Source organism: Scyliorhinus torazame, chromosome 5, assembly GCF_047496885.1.
Source record: "Scyliorhinus torazame isolate Kashiwa2021f chromosome 5, sScyTor2.1, whole genome shotgun sequence".
In the NCBI taxonomy this organism is placed as follows: Eukaryota; Metazoa; Chordata; class Chondrichthyes; order Carcharhiniformes; family Scyliorhinidae; genus Scyliorhinus; species Scyliorhinus torazame.
The window spans coordinates 214,707,274-214,725,788 of NC_092711.1; the positions used below are offsets into that span (position 1 = coordinate 214,707,274).

Consider the following 18,515-nt stretch of genomic DNA (forward strand, 5'->3'; position numbering starts at 1 on the left):
AATGCCATTTATTTTATGAGAGTGTATTCATGAAAAAAGAAATGTCAAACTTCGAAACCCCTGGGAATCCATGCCTCTCTGCAGGTAGATCTAGTCTCCGCTTTTAAGACTGAACGCCATTCCATGCTGAGTTCCCATTCTCCCTATGTATAACCCTGAACATTGTGGGCCGAAGGGCCTGTACTGTGCTGTACTGTTCTATGAACGAGGGAAGTAAGGGTTCATCAGGAACATTACAAATATCTGCAAGAGGGGTTTAGGTGTGTGATCATCCTGATGAAGCCATCTGCTCATTGATCCTGAATGGCTGCTTAGAGGTACTTTGCGTATTTCTTGTGTAAAGGCACAGTGCACAACTCAATCTGTCATTGTATGACAGTCTTCTCATTAACCTAGGGTATATAGAAGAATTGGGCTTTGTGAGCAGGGCCATGTCGAGGACTGTCATGCTCCGAAAGCGATGCTTTTGCACACCTCCTAAGTCCTCGGCAGGGTTTATGAAGGGAAGAACTTGCTATTAACTGCTGTGCCAGTACTGCCGGGTCCACATTTCTCCATAATGCCAAGATCATCAAGGATAGAAACTTGCAGACTTCCAATGATTAGAGGGTCCTGATGGTTTGGAATTAATTGAATCATTGCCCTGGAGCGGCACCTTCTGTGAGGACAATGCAAACAGACTCGCAGCTTTGGGTGACTGATGTAGAGTTAAAGGTCACTGCATCAAAGAACAAAAGAACAAAGAAATGTACAGCACAGGAACAGGCCCTTCGGCCCTCCAAGCCTGTGCCGACCATGCTGCCCGACTAAACTACAATCTTCTACATTTCCTGGCTCCGTATCCCTCTATTCCCATCCTATTCATGTATTTGTCAAGATGCCCCTTAAATGTCACTATCGTCCCTGCTTCCACCACCTCCTCTGGTAGCGAGTTCCAGGCACCCACTACCCTCTGTGTAAAAACTTGCCTTGTACATCTACTCTAAACCTTGCCCCTCTCACCTTAAACCTATGCCCCCTAGTAATTGACCCCTCTACTCTGGGGAAAAGCCTCTGACTATCCACTCTGTCTATGCCCCTCATAATTTTGTAGACCTCTATCAGGTAGCCCCTCAACATCTGTCGTTCCAGTGAGAACAAACCGAGTTTATTCAACCGCTCCTCATAGCTAATGCCCTCCATACCAGGCAACATTCTGGTAAATCTCTTCTGCACCCTCTCTAAAGCCTCCACATCCTTCTGGTAGTGTGGCGACCAGAATTGAACACAATTGTGGCCTAACTAAGGTTCTATACAGCTGCAACATGACTTGCCAATTCTTATACTCAATGCCCCGGCCAATGAAGGCAAGCATCCGTATGCCTTCTTGACTACCTTCTCCACCTGTGTTGCACCTTTCAGTGACCTGTGGACCTGTACACCTAGATCTCTCTGATTTCAATACACTTGAGGGTTCTACCATTCACTGTATATTCCCTACCTGCATTAGACCTTCCAAAATGTATTACCGCACATTTGTCCGGATTAAACTCCATCTGCCATCTCTCCGTCCAAGTCTCCAAACAATCTAAATCCTGCTGTATCCTCTGACAGTCCTCATCGCTATCCGCAATTCCACCAACCTTTGTGTCGTCTGCAAACTTACTAATCAGACCAGTTACATTTTCCTCCACATCATTTATATATACTGCAAACAGCAAAGGTCCTAACACTGATCCCTGCGGAACACCACTGGTCACAGCCCTCCAATTAGAAAAGCATCCTTCCATTGCTACTCTCTGCCTTTTATGACCTAGCCAGTTCTGTATCCACCTTGCCAGCTCACCCCTGATCCCGTGTGACTTCACCTTTTGTACTAGTCTACCATGAGGGACCTTGTCAAAGGCCTTACTGAAGTCCATATAGACAACATCCACTGCCCTACCTGCATCAATCATCTTTGTGACCTCCTCGAAAAACTCTATCAAGTTAGTGAGACACGACCTCCCCTTCACAAAACCATGCTGCCTCTCACTAATACGTCCATTTGCTTCCAAATGGGAGTAGATCCTGTCTCGAAGAATTCTCTCCAGTAATTTCCCTACCATTGACATAAGGCTCACCGGCCTGTAGTTCCCTGGATTATCCTTGCTACCCTTCTTAAACAGAGGAACAACATTGGCTAATCTCCAGTCCTTCGCGACATCACCTGAAGACAGTGAGGATCCAAAGATTTCTGTCAAGGCCTCAGCAATTTCCTCTCTAGCCTCCTTCAGTATTCTGGGGTAGATCCCATCAGGCCCTGGGGACCTATCTACCTTAATATTTTTCAAGACGCCCAACACCTCGTCTTTTTGGATCTCAATGTGACCCAGGCTATCTACACACCCTTCTCCAGACTCAACATCTACTAATTCCTTCTCTTTGGTGAATACTGATGCAAAGTATTAATTTAGTACCTCGCCCATTTCCTCTGGCTCCACACATAGATTCCCTTGCCTATCCTTCAGTGGGCCAACCCTTTCCCTGGCTACCCTCTTGCTTTTTATGTACGTGTAAAAAGCCTTGGGATTTTCCTTAACCTTATTTGCCAATGACATTTTGTGACGCCTTCTAGCCCTCCTGACTCCATGCTTAAGTTTCTTCCTACTTTCCTTATATTCCTGATGTGGGAAAGGCAATTGGGGGGTCAATAGCTAGAGGAAGCGTTTCCGTTTTCATTCGTGAAAATGGGTGATGGGAGAAATGGAGTTGTCCAGATGCTGCTCCATCTTCGGACATCCAAGTGCGAACCATTCAAGAATGATATGTGTGCATGGGTCGACTTACTAATCTGGAATAATACTAACATGAGTGCATCTACCTCTGATTTAGCTTTTCAGCCCCATTAAAGATGCCATGTCCACTGACTGGTGAAGCCATGAGTGAAAGGACTGTACTACAGGGAGCTGCTTAAGGAGATGTGCTAAGGGAATGTTAATCACATTCCACAGCAGCCACATGTTGCTAAGGCAGCTCTCCCTTCAGAGGATGATCCCTTCATTGGGGCATAAGGTGACTAATGCTATTTCTGTGATCATTGTGAGATTTCTGACCTTTCCCGAGATGTTCAAGCTAAGGATGAAGGTGTTGGTTCAACCCAGGCATCATGTTTTCTCTGGGGATTAAGGAGTATGGGGAGCAGTTGGGAAAATGGAGTTGAAGCCCAAGGTTAGTCGTAATCATATTGACTGGAGGAGCAGGCGCAAGAGGCCATATGGTCTACTCCTGCTTCTATTTTTTGTGCTCTTGTGAAAAATGGGCTGGATTTAAAACAATGAGTAAATACCAATGTGCATTATTTCAACAGCAGGAGACAGCCCGCCATTCGATGCCGGTGGGATTGTATTCCCGCCACTTGCCAAAGGGATTTCCCATTGAAACCACCCCACCCTGGCAGGAAACCTGCGCGCAGGGGTGCGCTGCCCGTGCAACCAGAGAATCCTGCTGCCAGCGAACGCCTGGAGAATTCCTGCCATGATGTTGCATTTTTGGATGATGCCACCCAGGGGCAGCATGTATGAGAAATCAGAGGACCGCTCCTTGGTAGAGACAGAGCTAATTGCCAGGAGCAGGAAGAGATTCTCTGGCTAAGAGTGGATAGATACCAATGGTACTTAGTGAGGGTAGTCCCATCCAGCTGGATGACACTGGAGAGGCTTTGGAGGAAGGTGCTGTCAAAGGAGGATGGTGGGTTAACCATGTCAAAAGCTGCAGACAGATCAACGAGGATCAGGGTATATAGCTGACCACAGTCACCTTGCATAGTATATAATATGTGGCTTGACAACAACTTTTTTAGGAATGTGGCAGAGTTGATAAACTCATTGGAGGGATTCAAATGTGGAATTGCAGAAAAGATGGCCATGGATTTGGGGCGCGTCAATATTTGTTTCGAGGACAGAAGGGGGGTCAGAGGTGGGGCAATGAACTCAGTATTCCAACTGATGGGCAGGCATTCAAAGGTTATTGATAAGTCAGAATAACATCAGCAGGGTACCTGTCTAGCCAAGCTAATAAGTTCTTGGCAGCACCAATGAGGTCAACCACCGAGGTAAGGAAGTCATTCGGCAACCTTCTGGAGGCCCTGCCATCGTAATGGCCACTTCTCCGTCTGCCGGTTATAAAATTCTGCAGGTTTTTGGCTGAGGCATTCAGCTTGTGGGAAAGCGTTCTGAGGTTTTCGGTCTCTAATCCGTAGTTCTGTAAGAAAAAAAACATGAGTATAAATAGCCGGTGTATCATATAGTTTACCATAAACTCCGTAAGGGAGTCAGTTTCAGAAGGACAAAGGGAAAGAGAGACCTTGCATTTCTATAGAGCTTTTCAGGACATCCCAAAACACTTTCCAGCCAATTGGAAGTGAAGTCACTTTCGTATTCCAGGGAAATGCGACAGCAATACTGTCCTGAAATTTCAACCTAGATAATCTGGAGTTTCATAACCTTTCCGCATATGTGAGAATGGCACCATCAGGTTTTAAGTTAGTTGATGGTAGATATTCAGCTTATTTTTGGCTCTATTCTTTAAGGCCTACAATCTGCTCTCCTGTCAAGCTGGTGTTTGTTATCAGCAATTGTCAGAGACTCTCTTCCCTCCTCATCTACTTTGTTGGGGACCATTGCCGTGGGCCTCTGGCTGTGGCTTCCTGCTGCAGTAGCCTGCTTTCCGAGCATGAAACAAACACCACTTGGGCATGAGTAGGGTCCGGACTCTTTCGAAGAGGCTGTGAGGTTGAAATGATCCAGGTCTCACATCAGCAAGCTGAGTTGAACTTGATGCTTGTCTTGCCAGCCCCATGCTCGAATCATGTCCTACATTATACTCAGCTTTCCATTTTAACAACTAGAATGGAGTTTCAGGCTTGCTTGCGAAAAGCTAAGAGCATAGTTCTCTCCTGGCCCAGGAATGAAACTTGACAATATAAATTAGCACAAAAGGAGATGAATCGTAAGACCACTTTTTAAAAACTAGAGTTTCAGAATGGATGTTAATACTTCAAAATCCAACAGCCCAAACATAATACACTATCTTACTCCGATGGTATCAAAGCAGGGAGGAAGTGGTCGAGTGAGGCAACCGTGGTTTACTAAAGTAGTCGAAACACTTGTCAAGAGGAAGAAGGAGACTTATGTAAAGATGAGACATGAAGGTTCAGTTAGGGCGCTCAAGAGTTACAAGTTAGCTAGGAAGGACCTAAAGAGAGAGCTAAGAAGAGCCAGGAGGGGACATGAGAAGTCTTTGGCAGGTAGGATCAAGGATAACCCTAAAGCTTTCTATAGATATGTCAGGAATAAAAGAATGACTAGGATAAGAGTAGGGCCAGTCAAGGACAGTCGTGGGAAGTTGTGCTTGGAGTCCGAGGAGATAGGAGAGGTGCTAAATGAATATTTTTCGTCAGTATTCACACAGGAAAAAGACAATGTTGTCGAGGAGAATACTGAGATTCAGGCTACTAGACTAGAAGGGCTTGAGGTTCATAAGGAGGAGGTGTTAGCAATTCTGGAAAGTGTGAAAATAGTTAAGTCACCTGGGCCGGATGGGGTTTATCCTAGGATTCTCTGGGAAGCTAGGGAGGAGATTGCTGAGCCTTTGGCCTTGATCTTTAAGTCATCTTTGTCAACAGGAATAGTGCCAGAAGACTGGAGGATAGCAAATGTTGTCCCCTTTTTCAAGATGGGGAGTAGAGATAACCCCGATAACTATAGACCAGTGAGCCTTACTTCTGTTGTGGGAAAAATCTTGGAAAGGTTTATAAGAGATAGGATGTATAATCATCTGGAAAGGAATAATTTGATTAGAGATAGTCAACACGGTTTTGTGAAGGGTAGGTCGTGCCTCACAAACCTTAGAAAGTTCTTTGAGAAGGTGACCAAACAGGTGGATGAGGGTAAAGCAGTTGATGTGTTGTATATGGATTTCAGTAAAGCGTTTGATAAGGTTCCCCATGGTAGGCTGCTGCAGAAAATACGGAGGCATGGGATTCAGGGTGATTTAGCAGTTTGGATCAGAAATTGGCTAGCTGGAAGAAGACAAAGGGTGATGGTTGATGGGAAATGTTCAGACTGGAGTCCAGTTACTAGTGGTGTACCACAAGGATCTGTTTTGTGGCCACTGCTGTTTGTCATTTTTATAAATGACCTGGAGGAGGGCGTAGCAGGATGGGTGAGTAAATTTGCAGATGACACTAAAGTCGGTGGAGTTGTGGACAGTGCGGAATGATGTTACAAGTTACAGAGGGACATAGATAAGCTGCAGCGCTGGGCTGAGAGGTGGCAAATGGAGTTTAATGCAGAAAAGTGTGAGGTGATTCATTTTGGAAGGATTAACAGGACGACTGAGTACTGGGCTAATGGTAAGATTCTTGGCAGTGTGGATGACAGAGAGATCTCGGTGTCCATGTACATAGATCCCTGAAAGTTGCCACCAAGGTTGAGAGGGTTGTTAAGAAGGCGTACGGTGTGTTAGCTTTTATTGGTAGAGGGATTGAGTTTAGGAGCCATGGGGTCATGTTGCAGCTATACAACACTCTGGTGCGGCCGCATTTGGAGTATTGCGTGCAATTCTGGTCGCCGCATTATAGGAAGGATGTGGAAGCATTGGAAAGGGTGCAGAGGAGATTTACCAGAATGTTGCCTGGTATGGAGGGACGATCTTATGAGGAAAGGCTGAGGGACTTGAGGCTGTTTTCGTTAGAGAGAAGAAGGTTAAGAGGTGACTTAATTGAGGCATACAAGATGATCAGAGGATTGGATAGGGTGGACAGTGAGAGCCTTTTTCCTCGGATGGTGATGTCTAGCACGAGGGGACATACCTTTAAATTGAGGGGAGATAGATATAAGACAGATGTCAGAGGTAGGTTCTTTACTCAGAGAGTAGTAAGGGCGTGGAATGCCCTGCCTGTAACAGTAGTGGACTCGCCAACACTAAGGACATTCAAATGGTCATTGGATAGACATATGGACAATAAGGGAATAGTGTAGATGGGCTTTAGAATGGTTTCACAGGTCGGCGCAACATCGAGGGCTGAAGGGCCTGTACTGCGCTGTAATGTTCTATGTTCTATGTTCTAAAACAGCCCTCAAATATTCACTTGTTTTCCCAATTAATTAGGTAGCTAACAATCATAACTGCTTTCTAATGTGGCATTATATTTTTTCTATCTGAACTCTGTGCGGTTACACATTACAATTCCCTTTCAGTTATTAATCACCTCGATGACTCCAAGATAGTTGGACTATGATTTTTAGATTTGGGAATGTTCTGAATATGTAATGCAGCGTCGGTCTCTCCCTGGACTTGTCTACAAACCTTGAGCATAAAAACCAACCGCAGCAGTTACTCTCAAAACCACAGGTAAGGGAACTAAACCAGGGAAAGGTTTTGTGGGTGGTCTGATGGCTGCATAGAAATCACTGCTAGGCAGGAAGGACAGCCTGCCCTGCTCCAACATTGCTTTTTGCTCCTCCATTCTGTATGCACTTCATCAATGACCAGAGCAAACACTTGATTCATACGCAGTCTAAAGGTAGTGGTCACATCAATATTCATTATTACCAAACAAATACAACACATTCAGTTAAAGGCTATTTACTCTGCAAAATTCTTTGCTGGCTGGCTTCAACTTGTTCTGCCCTATATTAACTTAAGTGGTGTACAGTATTGGCATTACAGTCCAATCTGGAAATACGTGCACATTCTGTAGCAGTGATAATTCCCATATTGGTAATACGCTAGTGATAGGTAGGTCATGTACATCATTGTGCACAGAACATAATGGGAATATACTGCGGTTGGGTGTCCAAGTTGTTTGTCTTTGTAGACTGCACTGAGGTTGTAATCAGGGCGTTTCAGGCGTTACAAAAGGAGTTTCCATTGATTTGCAAAACACCAACACATCTTGGTGTACTCCTATAGGGTTTATTCACCAATCAAGACCAACAGCATTAAAATCAGCCCTTTCTGAATTTCTAGACCCACAAAGTCAAACAGGAACGATCAGCAGGCAGGAAACATTGGGCTGAATTTTACTGCTCCCCGGATGGCAAGAACAGAGGCAGCGGGTGGCAGTAAATTAGTGGGGAGCCGTGACAGTTCCCTGTCGTTATCCCACCACCTGGGACGTTTCCCAGCAGCAGGCAGGAGGCTGATCAGCTGCTTCTTCCATGGAGGAGTACAGCCAATTTGCATCATTACTAAGCATCATTTAACAGGGTCTCCAGCTTTTTGCCAGTGGCTGGACAGCTCTAAGCCATGTGGAGAGGTTGCCAGCTTCACAGGAGCAAAATCCTTGCAGCAGTCAGGGAGCTGGTGCATCAGAGCGATAGGCTCCGTGACTCAAAGAGGGAGCTGCAACGCGGAAATCCCTGTGGCCCCAACAATCCCCCCCAGAGCAGGTTCACCTTTGTCCCCACCTGCAGTAAAATCACTGAGTCGGTCCCCTGCTTGCGAGTATTGATCTTGGGACCTGATTTTCATAGCCCCTAGTAAAATTCAGCCCCTAGGCTTGATGTGTTAGGCAGGTTGGTTCGATGTGGACTGCACTCGATGCAGGGAAGTTAGAAACAGACGTCTAACACAGGAGAAGATCCAACACTGTTTTATTCAACTAGATGAACTGCTGTACATTTTCAGCTGTGGGTCGACACTATACTGATCTGACTAGTGACCTTGTAGTAGCCTGACCAGACTTACTAGCTACCGCATGGTGTTTGTGCTTGCTAGCTCGTGGACTCTGACTGTCTCAGTAGCTGGGTTCCGAGAGAGCGGGAAACCTAGTGCCCTCTGGCTTTATAGTGGTAGTGTCCTGTCTGGTGATTGGCTGTGCTGTGTTGTCATCCGATGTGGCAATCACTGCCTGTCTGCATCTCATTATATACATGAGTGGATATTATGACATCTCCCCCTTTTTTTTGATTTAAATATATACTGACGTGTGTATATATATATATGCCTGACTATATACAAACAGTGATTGAACAAATGTATATACATGGGAAGGTGTCGATAGTGCAGATACATGGCAAACTAAGCAATATTTACAAGAGTTAAGTCAATGGATTCAGTCACAAAAATTTACAAAAGTTAAGTCCACAGATTCAGTCTTTGTGGCGGGTGACGAATTCTTGTCGATCGCCGCAAAGGTGGATCAGGAGCCGCCTGCATGTGGAGAGGTGGGATTGCGGCCATTGCGGTGGTCGCGTGGGCCGGCAGGATCGCTGGCAGATCGGTGGCCTCGTGGCAGGGTACGTCTGGAGGAGGCATGATAGCCGGCGGAGCACTGCGGTCAGGTGGTGGACGTGGAACTCTTCGCAATGCCCGTCTGTTGCGCCGTACCAGGGAGCCATCAGCCATGCGAACAATGAAAGACCTCGGGGCAACTTGTTTGACAACAACAGCTGTGCTGACCAACCGCCCTCAGGCAACTGGACGCGAACATGATCGGCTGGAGCTAGCTCAGGTAAATCCATGGCATGAGCATCATATGTTGCCCTTCTGTTGGGCCCGGGACTGCTGAACGTTTTGTAGTACCATGAGGTGGTCAAGGTCTGGAACATGGAAGGCTGCAACTGTGGTCCTCAGAGTGCGATTCATGAGTATCTGCGCTGGGGACAACCCAGTGGACAGTGGGGTTGCCCTGTCTGCCAGCATCGCCAGGTTGAAGTCGGAGCCTGAGTCTGCAGCTTTGCACAGCAACCGCTTTACAATGTGGACCCCTTTCTCGACCTTCCCGTTTGATTGCGGGTAGTGGGGACTGGAGGTTACGTGACTGAAGTTGTAGGACTGTGCAAAATCAGACCATTCCTGGCTGTAAAAGCAAGGACCGTTGTCGCTCATTACCGTGAGCGGTATCCCGTGCCTGGCGAACGTTTCTTTGCAGGCTTAGATGACCGCCTTCGACGTGAGGTCGGACAGTTTCACCACTTCTGGGTAACTGGAGAGGTAGTCGACCAGGAGTATGCGTGAAAAAGGGCTACACCTACTTTGGACCACGGAGAGGTCACGATCTCGTGCTGTTGCAGTATTTCCTTGGATTGAGCCGGTTGAAACTTCTGACAGGTGGGGCAGTTGAGGACCGTGTTGATAATATCCTGGTTAATGCCTGGAAAGTAAACCGCCTCCCGAGTTCTGCGTCGGCATTTCTCGACTCCAAGGTGACCCTCATGGAGTTGCCCCAGCACCATAGCCTGCATGCTTTGAGGAATAACGATCCTGTCAAGTTCCAGAAGGATTCCCTCCACAACCGTCAGCTCGTCTTTAACATTAAAGAGTTGGGGACATTGTCCCTTCTGCCAGCCATGGGTAAGGTGCTGCATCACACGCTGCAGTAAAGGATCCTTGGCCGTTCCTCACAAATTTGGACCACCCGTTCGTCAGTGGCTGGGAGGTTGGTGGCACACAATTGCATTTGCGCTTCTATGTGGCAGATGAAGTCACCTTGTTCACACGGTGTGGTGATGGACCGGGATAGGGCATCTGCAATGATCAGCTCTTTGCCTGGCGTGTAGACATGTTCGAAGTCATAGCAGCGGAGTCGAAGAAGAATTCGCTGTAACCGAGGTGTCATGTCATTTAAATCCTTCTGGATTATGTGGACTAGAGGCCTGTGGTCCATTTCCACCGTGAATTTCGGCAGGCCGTAAACGTAGTCTGGAACTTTGACTATTCCTGTCAGGAGACCCAGACACTCCTTTTCGATCTGGGCATACCGTTGCTCAGTGGGCGTCATGGCCCTGGAGGCATATGCCACTGGAGCCCAGGACGAGGAGTCATCTCGCTGGAGGAGCATCGCCCCAATGCCATCCTGGCTTGCATCAGTTGATATCTTGGTTTCTTTGGTTGGGTCAAAGAGCGCTAGAACTGGGGCTGTGGTGAGCTTTGCCTTCAGCTCACGCCATTCCGCTTCATGTGTGGGCAGCCCCTGGAATTCCGATGACTTCTTGACGAGATGGCGGAGGGCCGTGGTGTGAGATGCCATATTGGGAATGAATTTCCCGAGAAAGTTGACCATCCCGAGGAAGTGGAGGACCGCCTTCTTGGCCTCCGGGGTCTTCATGGCGTTGATCAGCAAGACCGTGTCGGCATCTGGCTGCACACCCTGCCGCGAGATGTGGTCGCCTAGAAACTTTGTATCAGATTGACCAAATGAGCACTTGGCCCTGTTTTTTTTTTTTTTAATAAATATTTTTTGAAAAATTTTTGGTCAACCAACACAGTACATTGTGTATCCTTTACACAATAGTATAACAGCACAAATAACAATGACCTATTTTATATAAACAAAAAAATGAATAAATATTAAATAACAAAAATGAAAACTAGCCCTAATTGGCAACTGCCTTGTCACAAGTTACACCCCCCCCCCCCCGCCCCCCCCCCCCCCCCCCCGCCCCCCCCCCAAATCTTGGGCTGCTGCTGCTGCCTTCTTTTTCCCATTCCATCTATCTATCCGCAAGGTATTCGACGAACGGTTCCCACCGCCTGGTGAACCCTTGAGCCGACCCCCTTAGGACGAACTTAATCCGCTCTAGCTTTATAAACCCCGCCATGTCATTTATCCAGGTCTCCACCCCCGGGGGCTTGGCTTCTTTCCACATTAGCAATATCCTGCGCCGGGCTACTAGGGACGCAAAGGCCAAAACATCGGCCTCTCTCGCCTCCTGCACTCCCGGCTCTTGTGCAACCCCAAATATAGCCAACCCCCAGCTTGGTTCGACCCGGACCCCCACTACTTTTGAAAGCACCTTTGTCACCCCCATCCAAAACCCCCGTAGTGCCGGGCATGACCAAAACATATGGGTATGATTCGCTGGGCTTCTCGAGCACCTCGCACACCTATCCTCCACCCCAAAAAATTTACTGAGCCGTGCTCCAGTCATATGCGCCCTGTGTAATACCTTAAACTGAATCAGGCTTAGCCTGGCACACGAGGACGACGAGTTTACCCTGCTTAGGGCATCTGCCCACAGCCCCTCCTCGATCTCCTCCCCCAGCTCTTCTTCCCATTTCCCTTTTAGTTCATCTACCATAGTCTCCCCTTCGTCCCTCATTTCCCTATATATATCTGACACCTTACCATCCCCCACCCATGTCTTTGAGATCACTCTGTCCTGCACCTCTTGTGTCGGGAGCTGCGGAAATTCCCTCACCTGTTGCCTCGCAAAAGCCCTCAGTTGCATATACCTGAATGCATTCCCTTGGGGCAACCCATATTTCTCGGTCAGCGCTCCCAGACTCGCGAACTTCCCATCCACAAATAGATCTTTCAGTTGCGTTATTCCTGCTTTTTGCCACATTCCATATCCCCCATCCATTCCCCCCGGGGCAAACCTATGGTTGTTTCTTATCGGGGACCCCCCCAAGGCTCCAGTCTTTCCCCTATGCCGTCTCCACTGTCCCCAAATCTTCAGTGTAGCTACCACCACCGGGCTTGTGGTGTAGTTCCTCGGTGAGAACGGCAATGGGGCTGTCACCATTGCCTGCAGGCTAGTCCCCCTACAGGACGCCCTCTCTAATCTCTTCCACGCCGCTCCCTCCTCCTCTCCCATCCACTTACTCACCATTGAAATATTAGCGGCCCAATAGTACTCACTTAGGCTCGGTAGTGCCAGCCCCCCCCTATCCCTGCTACGCTGTAAGAATCCCTTCCTCACTCTCGGGGTCTTCCCGGCCCAAACAAAACCCATGATGCTCTTTTCAATCCTTTTAAAAAAAGCCTTCGTGATCACCACCGGGAGGCACTGAAACACAAAGAGGAATCTCGGGAGGACCACCATCTTAACCGCCTGCACCCTCCCTGCCATTGACAGGGCTACCATATCCCATCTCTTGAAATCTTCCTCCATCTGTTCCACCAACAGAGTTAAATTTAACCTGTGCAATGTGCCCCAATTCTTAGCTATCTGGATCCCCAGGTAACGAAAATCTCTTGTTACCTTCCTCAACGGTAGGTCCTCTATTTCTCTACTCTGCTCCCCTGGATGCACCACAAACAACTCACTCTTCCCCATGTTTAATTTATACCCTGAAAAATCCCCAAACTCCCCAAGTATCCGCATTATTTCTGGCATCCCCTCCGCCGGATCCGCCACATATAGTCGCAAATCGTCCGCATACAAAGATACCCGGTGTTCTTCTCCTCCCCTAAGTACTCCCCTCCACTTCTTGGAACCCCTCAACGCTATCGCCAGGGGCTCAATCGCCAGTGCAAACAATAATGGGGACAGAGGGCATCCCTGTCTTGTCCCTCTATGGAGCCGAAAATATGCCGATCCCCGTCCATTCGTGACCACGCTCGCCACTGGGGCCCTATACAATAGCTGCACCCATCTAACATACCCCTCTCCAAAACCAAATCTCCTCAACACCTCCCACAAATAATCCCATTCCACTCTATCAAATGCTTTCTCGGCATCCATCGCCACTACTATCTCTTCTTTTTCTTCTTTAAGAGAAGCGATATCGTTGCTTCAGACATAGTCGGGGGCAGTTGTCCCCTTTCCTTTGCCTCATTAAAGGTCCTCGTCAGTACCGGGGCGAGCAAGTCCAAATATTTTCTATAGAATTCGACTGGGAATCCGTCCGGTCCCGGGGCCTTTCCCGTCTGCATGCTCCTAATACCTTTCACCACTTCTTCTACCTCGATCTGTGCTCCCAGTCCCACCCTTTCCTGCTCTTTCACCTTGGGAATTTCCAGCCGATCCAAAAAGTCCATCATTCTCTCCCTCCCATCCGGGGGTTGAGCTTCATATAATTTTTTATAAAATGTCTTAAACACTTCATTCACTCTCTCCGCTCCCCGCTCCGTCTCTCCTTCCTCGTCCCTCACTCCCCCTATTTCCCTCGCTGCTCCCCTTTTCCTCAATTGGTGTGCCAGCAACCTGCTCGCCTTCTCCCCATATTCATACTGTACACCCTGTGCCTTCCTCCATTGTGCCTCTGCAGTGCCTGTAGTCAGCAAGTCAAATTCCACATGCAGCCTTTGCCTTTCCCTGTACAATCCCTCCTCCGGTGCTTCCGCATATTGTCTGTCCACCCTCAAAAGTTCTTGCAGCAACCGCTCCCGTTCCTTACTCTCCTGCTTCCCTTTATGTGCCCTTATTGATATCAGCTCCCCCCTAACCACCGCCTTCAACGCCTCCCAGACCACTCCCACCTGGACCTCCCCATTGTCATTGAGTTCCAAGTACTTTTCAATACATCCCCTCACCCTTAGACACACCCCCTCATCCGCCATTAGTCCCATGTCCATTCTCCAGGGTGGGCGCCCTCCTGTTTCCTCCCCTATCTCCAAGTCCACCCAGTGTGGGGCGTGATCCGAAATGGCTATAGCCGTATACTCCGTTCCCCTCACCTTCGGGATCAATGCCCTACCCAGCACAAAAAAGTCTATGCGCGAGTAGACTTTATGAACATAGGAGAAAAACGAAAACTCCTTACTCCTAGGTCTACTGAATCTCCACGGGTCTACCCCTCCCATCTGCTCCATAAAATCTTTAAGCACCTTGGCTGCTGCCGGCCTCCTTCCAGTCCTGGACTTCGACCTATCCAGCCCTGGTTCCAACACCGTGTTAAAGTCTCCCCCCATTATCAGCTTTCCCGTCTCTAGGTCCGGAATGCGTCCTAGCATCCGCCTCATAAAATTGGCATCATCCCAGTTCGGGGCATACACGTTTACCAAAACCACCGTCTCTCCCTGTAGTTTGCCACTCACCATCACGTATCTGCCCCCGTTATCCGCCACTATAGTCTTTGCCTCGAACATTACCCGCTTCCCCACTAATATAGCCACCCCCCTGTTTTTCGCAACTAGCCCCGAATGGAACACCTGCCCCACCCATCCTTTGCGCAGCCTAACCTGGTCTATCAGTTTCAGGTGCGTTTCCTGTAACATAACCACATCTGCTTTAAGTTTCTTAAGGTGTGCGAGTACCCGTGCCCTCTTTATCGGCCCGTTCAGCCCTCTCACGTTCCACGTGATCAGCCGAGTTGGGGGGCTTCCCACCCCCCCCTTGCCGATTAGCCATCATCTTTTTCCAGCTTCTCACCCAGTTCCCACGCAGCTGTATCTCCCCCAGGCGGTGCCCCCCCGCCCATCCTCTCCCGTACCCGCTCCCCCCTTTCCCCAGCAGCAGCAACCCAGTAATTCCCCCCTCCCACCCCGCCCGCTAGACCCCCCGCTAGCGTAATTACTCCCCCCATGTTGCTCCCAGAAGTCAGCAAACTCTGGCTGACCTCGGCTTCCCCCCGTGACCACGGCTCGCACCGTGCGACGCCCCCTCCTTCCTGCTTCTCTATTCCCGCCATAATTATCATAGCGCGGGAGCCAAGCCCGCGCTTCTCCCTTGGCCCCGCCCCCATGGCCAACGCCCCATCTCCTCTCCCTCCCCCCATCACCCCCTGTGGGAGAGAGAAAAGTTACCACACCGCAGGATTAGAACATAAAACCCCTCTTCGCCCCCCACATTCGCCCCACCACTTTGTTCAAACGTTCTTTTTAATAATCCACTCATTCCAGTTTTTCTTCTACAATAAAAGTCCACGCTTCATCCGCCGTCTCAAAGTAGTGGTGCCTCCCTTGATATGTGACCCACAGTCTTGCCGGTTGCAGCATTCCAAATTTTATCTTCTTTTTATGAAGCACCGCCTTGGCCCGATTAAAGCTCGCCCTCCTTCTCGCCACCTCCGCACTCCAGTCTTGATAAACGCGGATCACCGCGTTCTCCCATTTACTGCTCCGGGTTTTCTTCGCCCATCTAAGGACCATTTCTCTATCCTTAAAACGGAGGAATCTCACCACTATGGCTCTGGGAGTTTCTCCTGCTCTCGGTCCTCGCGCCATAACTCGGTATGCTCCCTCCACCTCCAACGGACCCGCCGGGGCCTCCGCTCCCATTAACGAGTGCAGCATCGTGCTCACATATGCCCCGACGTCCGCACCCTCCACACCTTCAGGAAGACCAAGAATCCTCAGGTTGTTCCTCCTTGCGTTCTTCTCCAATGCCTCCAGCCTCTCCACACATCGTTTCTGATGTGCCTCCTGTATCTCCGTCTTCACCACCAGGCCCTGTATATCGTCCTCATTCTCGGCTGCCTTCGCCTTCACGACCCGAAGCTCCCGCTCCTGGGTCTTTTGTTCCTCCTTTAGCCCTTCGATCGCCTGTAGTATCGGGGCCAACAGCTCTTTCTTCATTTCCTTTTTTATCTCTTCCACGCAGCATTTCAAGAACTCTTGTTGTTCAGGGCCCCATGTGAAACTGCCACCTTCCGACGCCATCTTGGTTTTTGCTTGCCTTCCTTGCCGCTGTTCCAAAGGATCTGCTGCAATCCGGCCACTTTCCTCTCCTTTTTCCATCCGTGTCCAGGGGGAATTCCCTTCTGGTTTACCGCACGGTGTTCTTAGCCGTTAAAATTGCCGTTGGGGCTCCTATCAAGAGCCCAAAAGTCCGTTCCACCGGGAGCTGCCGAAACGTGCGACTTAGCTGGTCATCGCCGCACCCGGAAGTCGCACTTGGCCCTGTTGAGCTGGAGACCATGTTCATGAATTCGCCGGAAGACCTGCTTGAGGCGAGCGATGTGTTCCTGGGGCGTTGTGGACCAGATGATCACGTCGCCCACGTATCCTCGCACCCCCTCGATGCCCTCCAACATTTGCTCCATGATGCGATGAAACATTTCAGAGGCAGATATGATACCGAAAGGCATCCGGTTGTAGCAGTAGCGACCGAACGGGGTGTTGAACGTGCACAGCTTGCGACTGGACACGTCCAGCTGTATTTGCCAAAAACCCCGGGAAGTGTCCAGCTTAGTGAAGAATTTGGCATGAGCCATCTCACTGGTTAGCTCTTCACGCTTCGGGATCGGGTAGTGCTCCCACATGATGTTGCAGTTTAGATCCTTGGGATCAATGCAAATGCGAAGCTCCCCTGATGGCTTCTTTAAGCAGACCGTGGAGCTGACCCAGTCTGTTAGCTCCGTGACCTTCATGATGGCCTGGTCTTGGAGGTCCTGTAGTTGCTTTTTCAGACGTTCCTTGAGGGGTGCCGGCACCCGGCGTGGTGCATGGATTACAGGGGTGGCGTTCGGCTTGAGCACTATTTTGTATTGGTACGGGAGCATGCCCATTCCATCGAATACACTGTGGTATTGCGTGATAATGTCATCTATGTCGGCTTGCAAATTTCCATTGGGCCAGGCCGTCGCCGGTGATGATGACATGGTGTGGACTCGCTGAACCAGGTTCAGGAGCTTGCAGGCTCGAGCACCGAGCAGGGACGCCCTGTCAGGCCCGATGATTTCAAATCGTAACGTTGCCTTGAGCGCCTTGTTGGATACCCCTAGTTGACACGAGCTACTGGCAGCTATGGCATTGCCATTGTAGTCAAGGAGCTGGCAGGCCGGTGGAAGAATGCTTGGTCGGGCCCGGATAGTTTCGAGGTCGGATTGGGAGATGAGGTTCGCAGATGCGCTGGTGTCCAGTTTAAATCGGATGCGAGCCTTGTTAACTGTGAGGACAGCACACCACTCGTCGTCGGGATCCACACTGAGGATCGAGAGGCGTTGAGCAGGTGTAGTGGAGGCCAGCTCATGTGTGGTTATGATGCCCACCCGGTATGGGGACTTGAGGCATCAGGGTCTGTTGGGCTGTCGGGATCAGAATCTGGCATGCCTTGTTGTATTGAGCGGATACTTCTGCGCCGCAGCTGGGATCGCTGGCTGCTGAGTGCTGGAGCGGATCTGCAGAGGGCTGCGTAGTGGCCAAGCTTGCCACACTGGAGACATTGGCGCCCTCTTGTGTACTCTTGCCGGACATTGCTGCTTTAAGTGGGCGGAGCCACAATTCGGACACGTCATGACGCTGACGTCAGCGCGATCCGTGCGCCATCGCGCATGAGCAGTGTGGTCGGCCGACGTACGCACCTGCGCAGTCGGGTTTTCGGTCTTGTCGTCCACTCGGTCGTGGCGCGCATGCGCAGGGATCCGAGAAAAGCGCGCGAAACGGCCACTCTCCTTGATGCTCAGACCCTGCATCTGTGCAATGGCCTGCACCCGTTCCGCCTTGTGGGAGGCCAGCTTTGCAGTTCCTGCCGCCCTGATGTGGGAGTAATGATTCTTGGCATGCTCGTGGACAATGCACGTCTCGATAGCGACAGAGAGGGTCAACTGTTTGATTTTGATGAGCTGCTGCCGTAGGGAGTCGGAGTGGACCCCGAAAACAATCTGATCCCTGATCATGGAATCAGCCGTCGAGTCATAGTTCCATGGCTGCGTTAGGATGCGGAGATGGGTCAAGAAGGACTGAAAAGGTTCTTCCTTACCCTGAAGCCTCTGCTGGAAGATGTACCGTTCAAAGCTCTCATTCACCTCAATGTCGCAGTGGCTGTCGAACTTCAGCAGGACTGTTTTGAATTTTGTTTTGTCTCGCTGTCGACGAACGTAAGCAAATTGTAGATATGGATGGCGTGGTCCCCCACAGTGGAGAGAAATAGCACGATCTT

At 49.6% G+C, this 18,515-nt stretch overlaps 1 protein-coding gene across 3 annotated transcripts in view; it reads right to left on the reverse strand.

Moving 5' to 3' along the window:
* Positions 1-18,515, reverse strand: part of LOC140420938 (connector enhancer of kinase suppressor of ras 2) — a 986,283-nt gene that overhangs the window by 588,275 nt on the left and 379,493 nt on the right. For all 3 annotated transcript variants that reach the window (XM_072505113.1, XM_072505112.1, XM_072505114.1), the window contains exon 3: positions 4,019-4,221. In XM_072505113.1, coding sequence (XP_072361214.1) covers positions 4,019-4,221 — 203 coding nt within the window. The remainder of the gene's footprint in view (positions 1-4,018; positions 4,222-18,515) is intronic.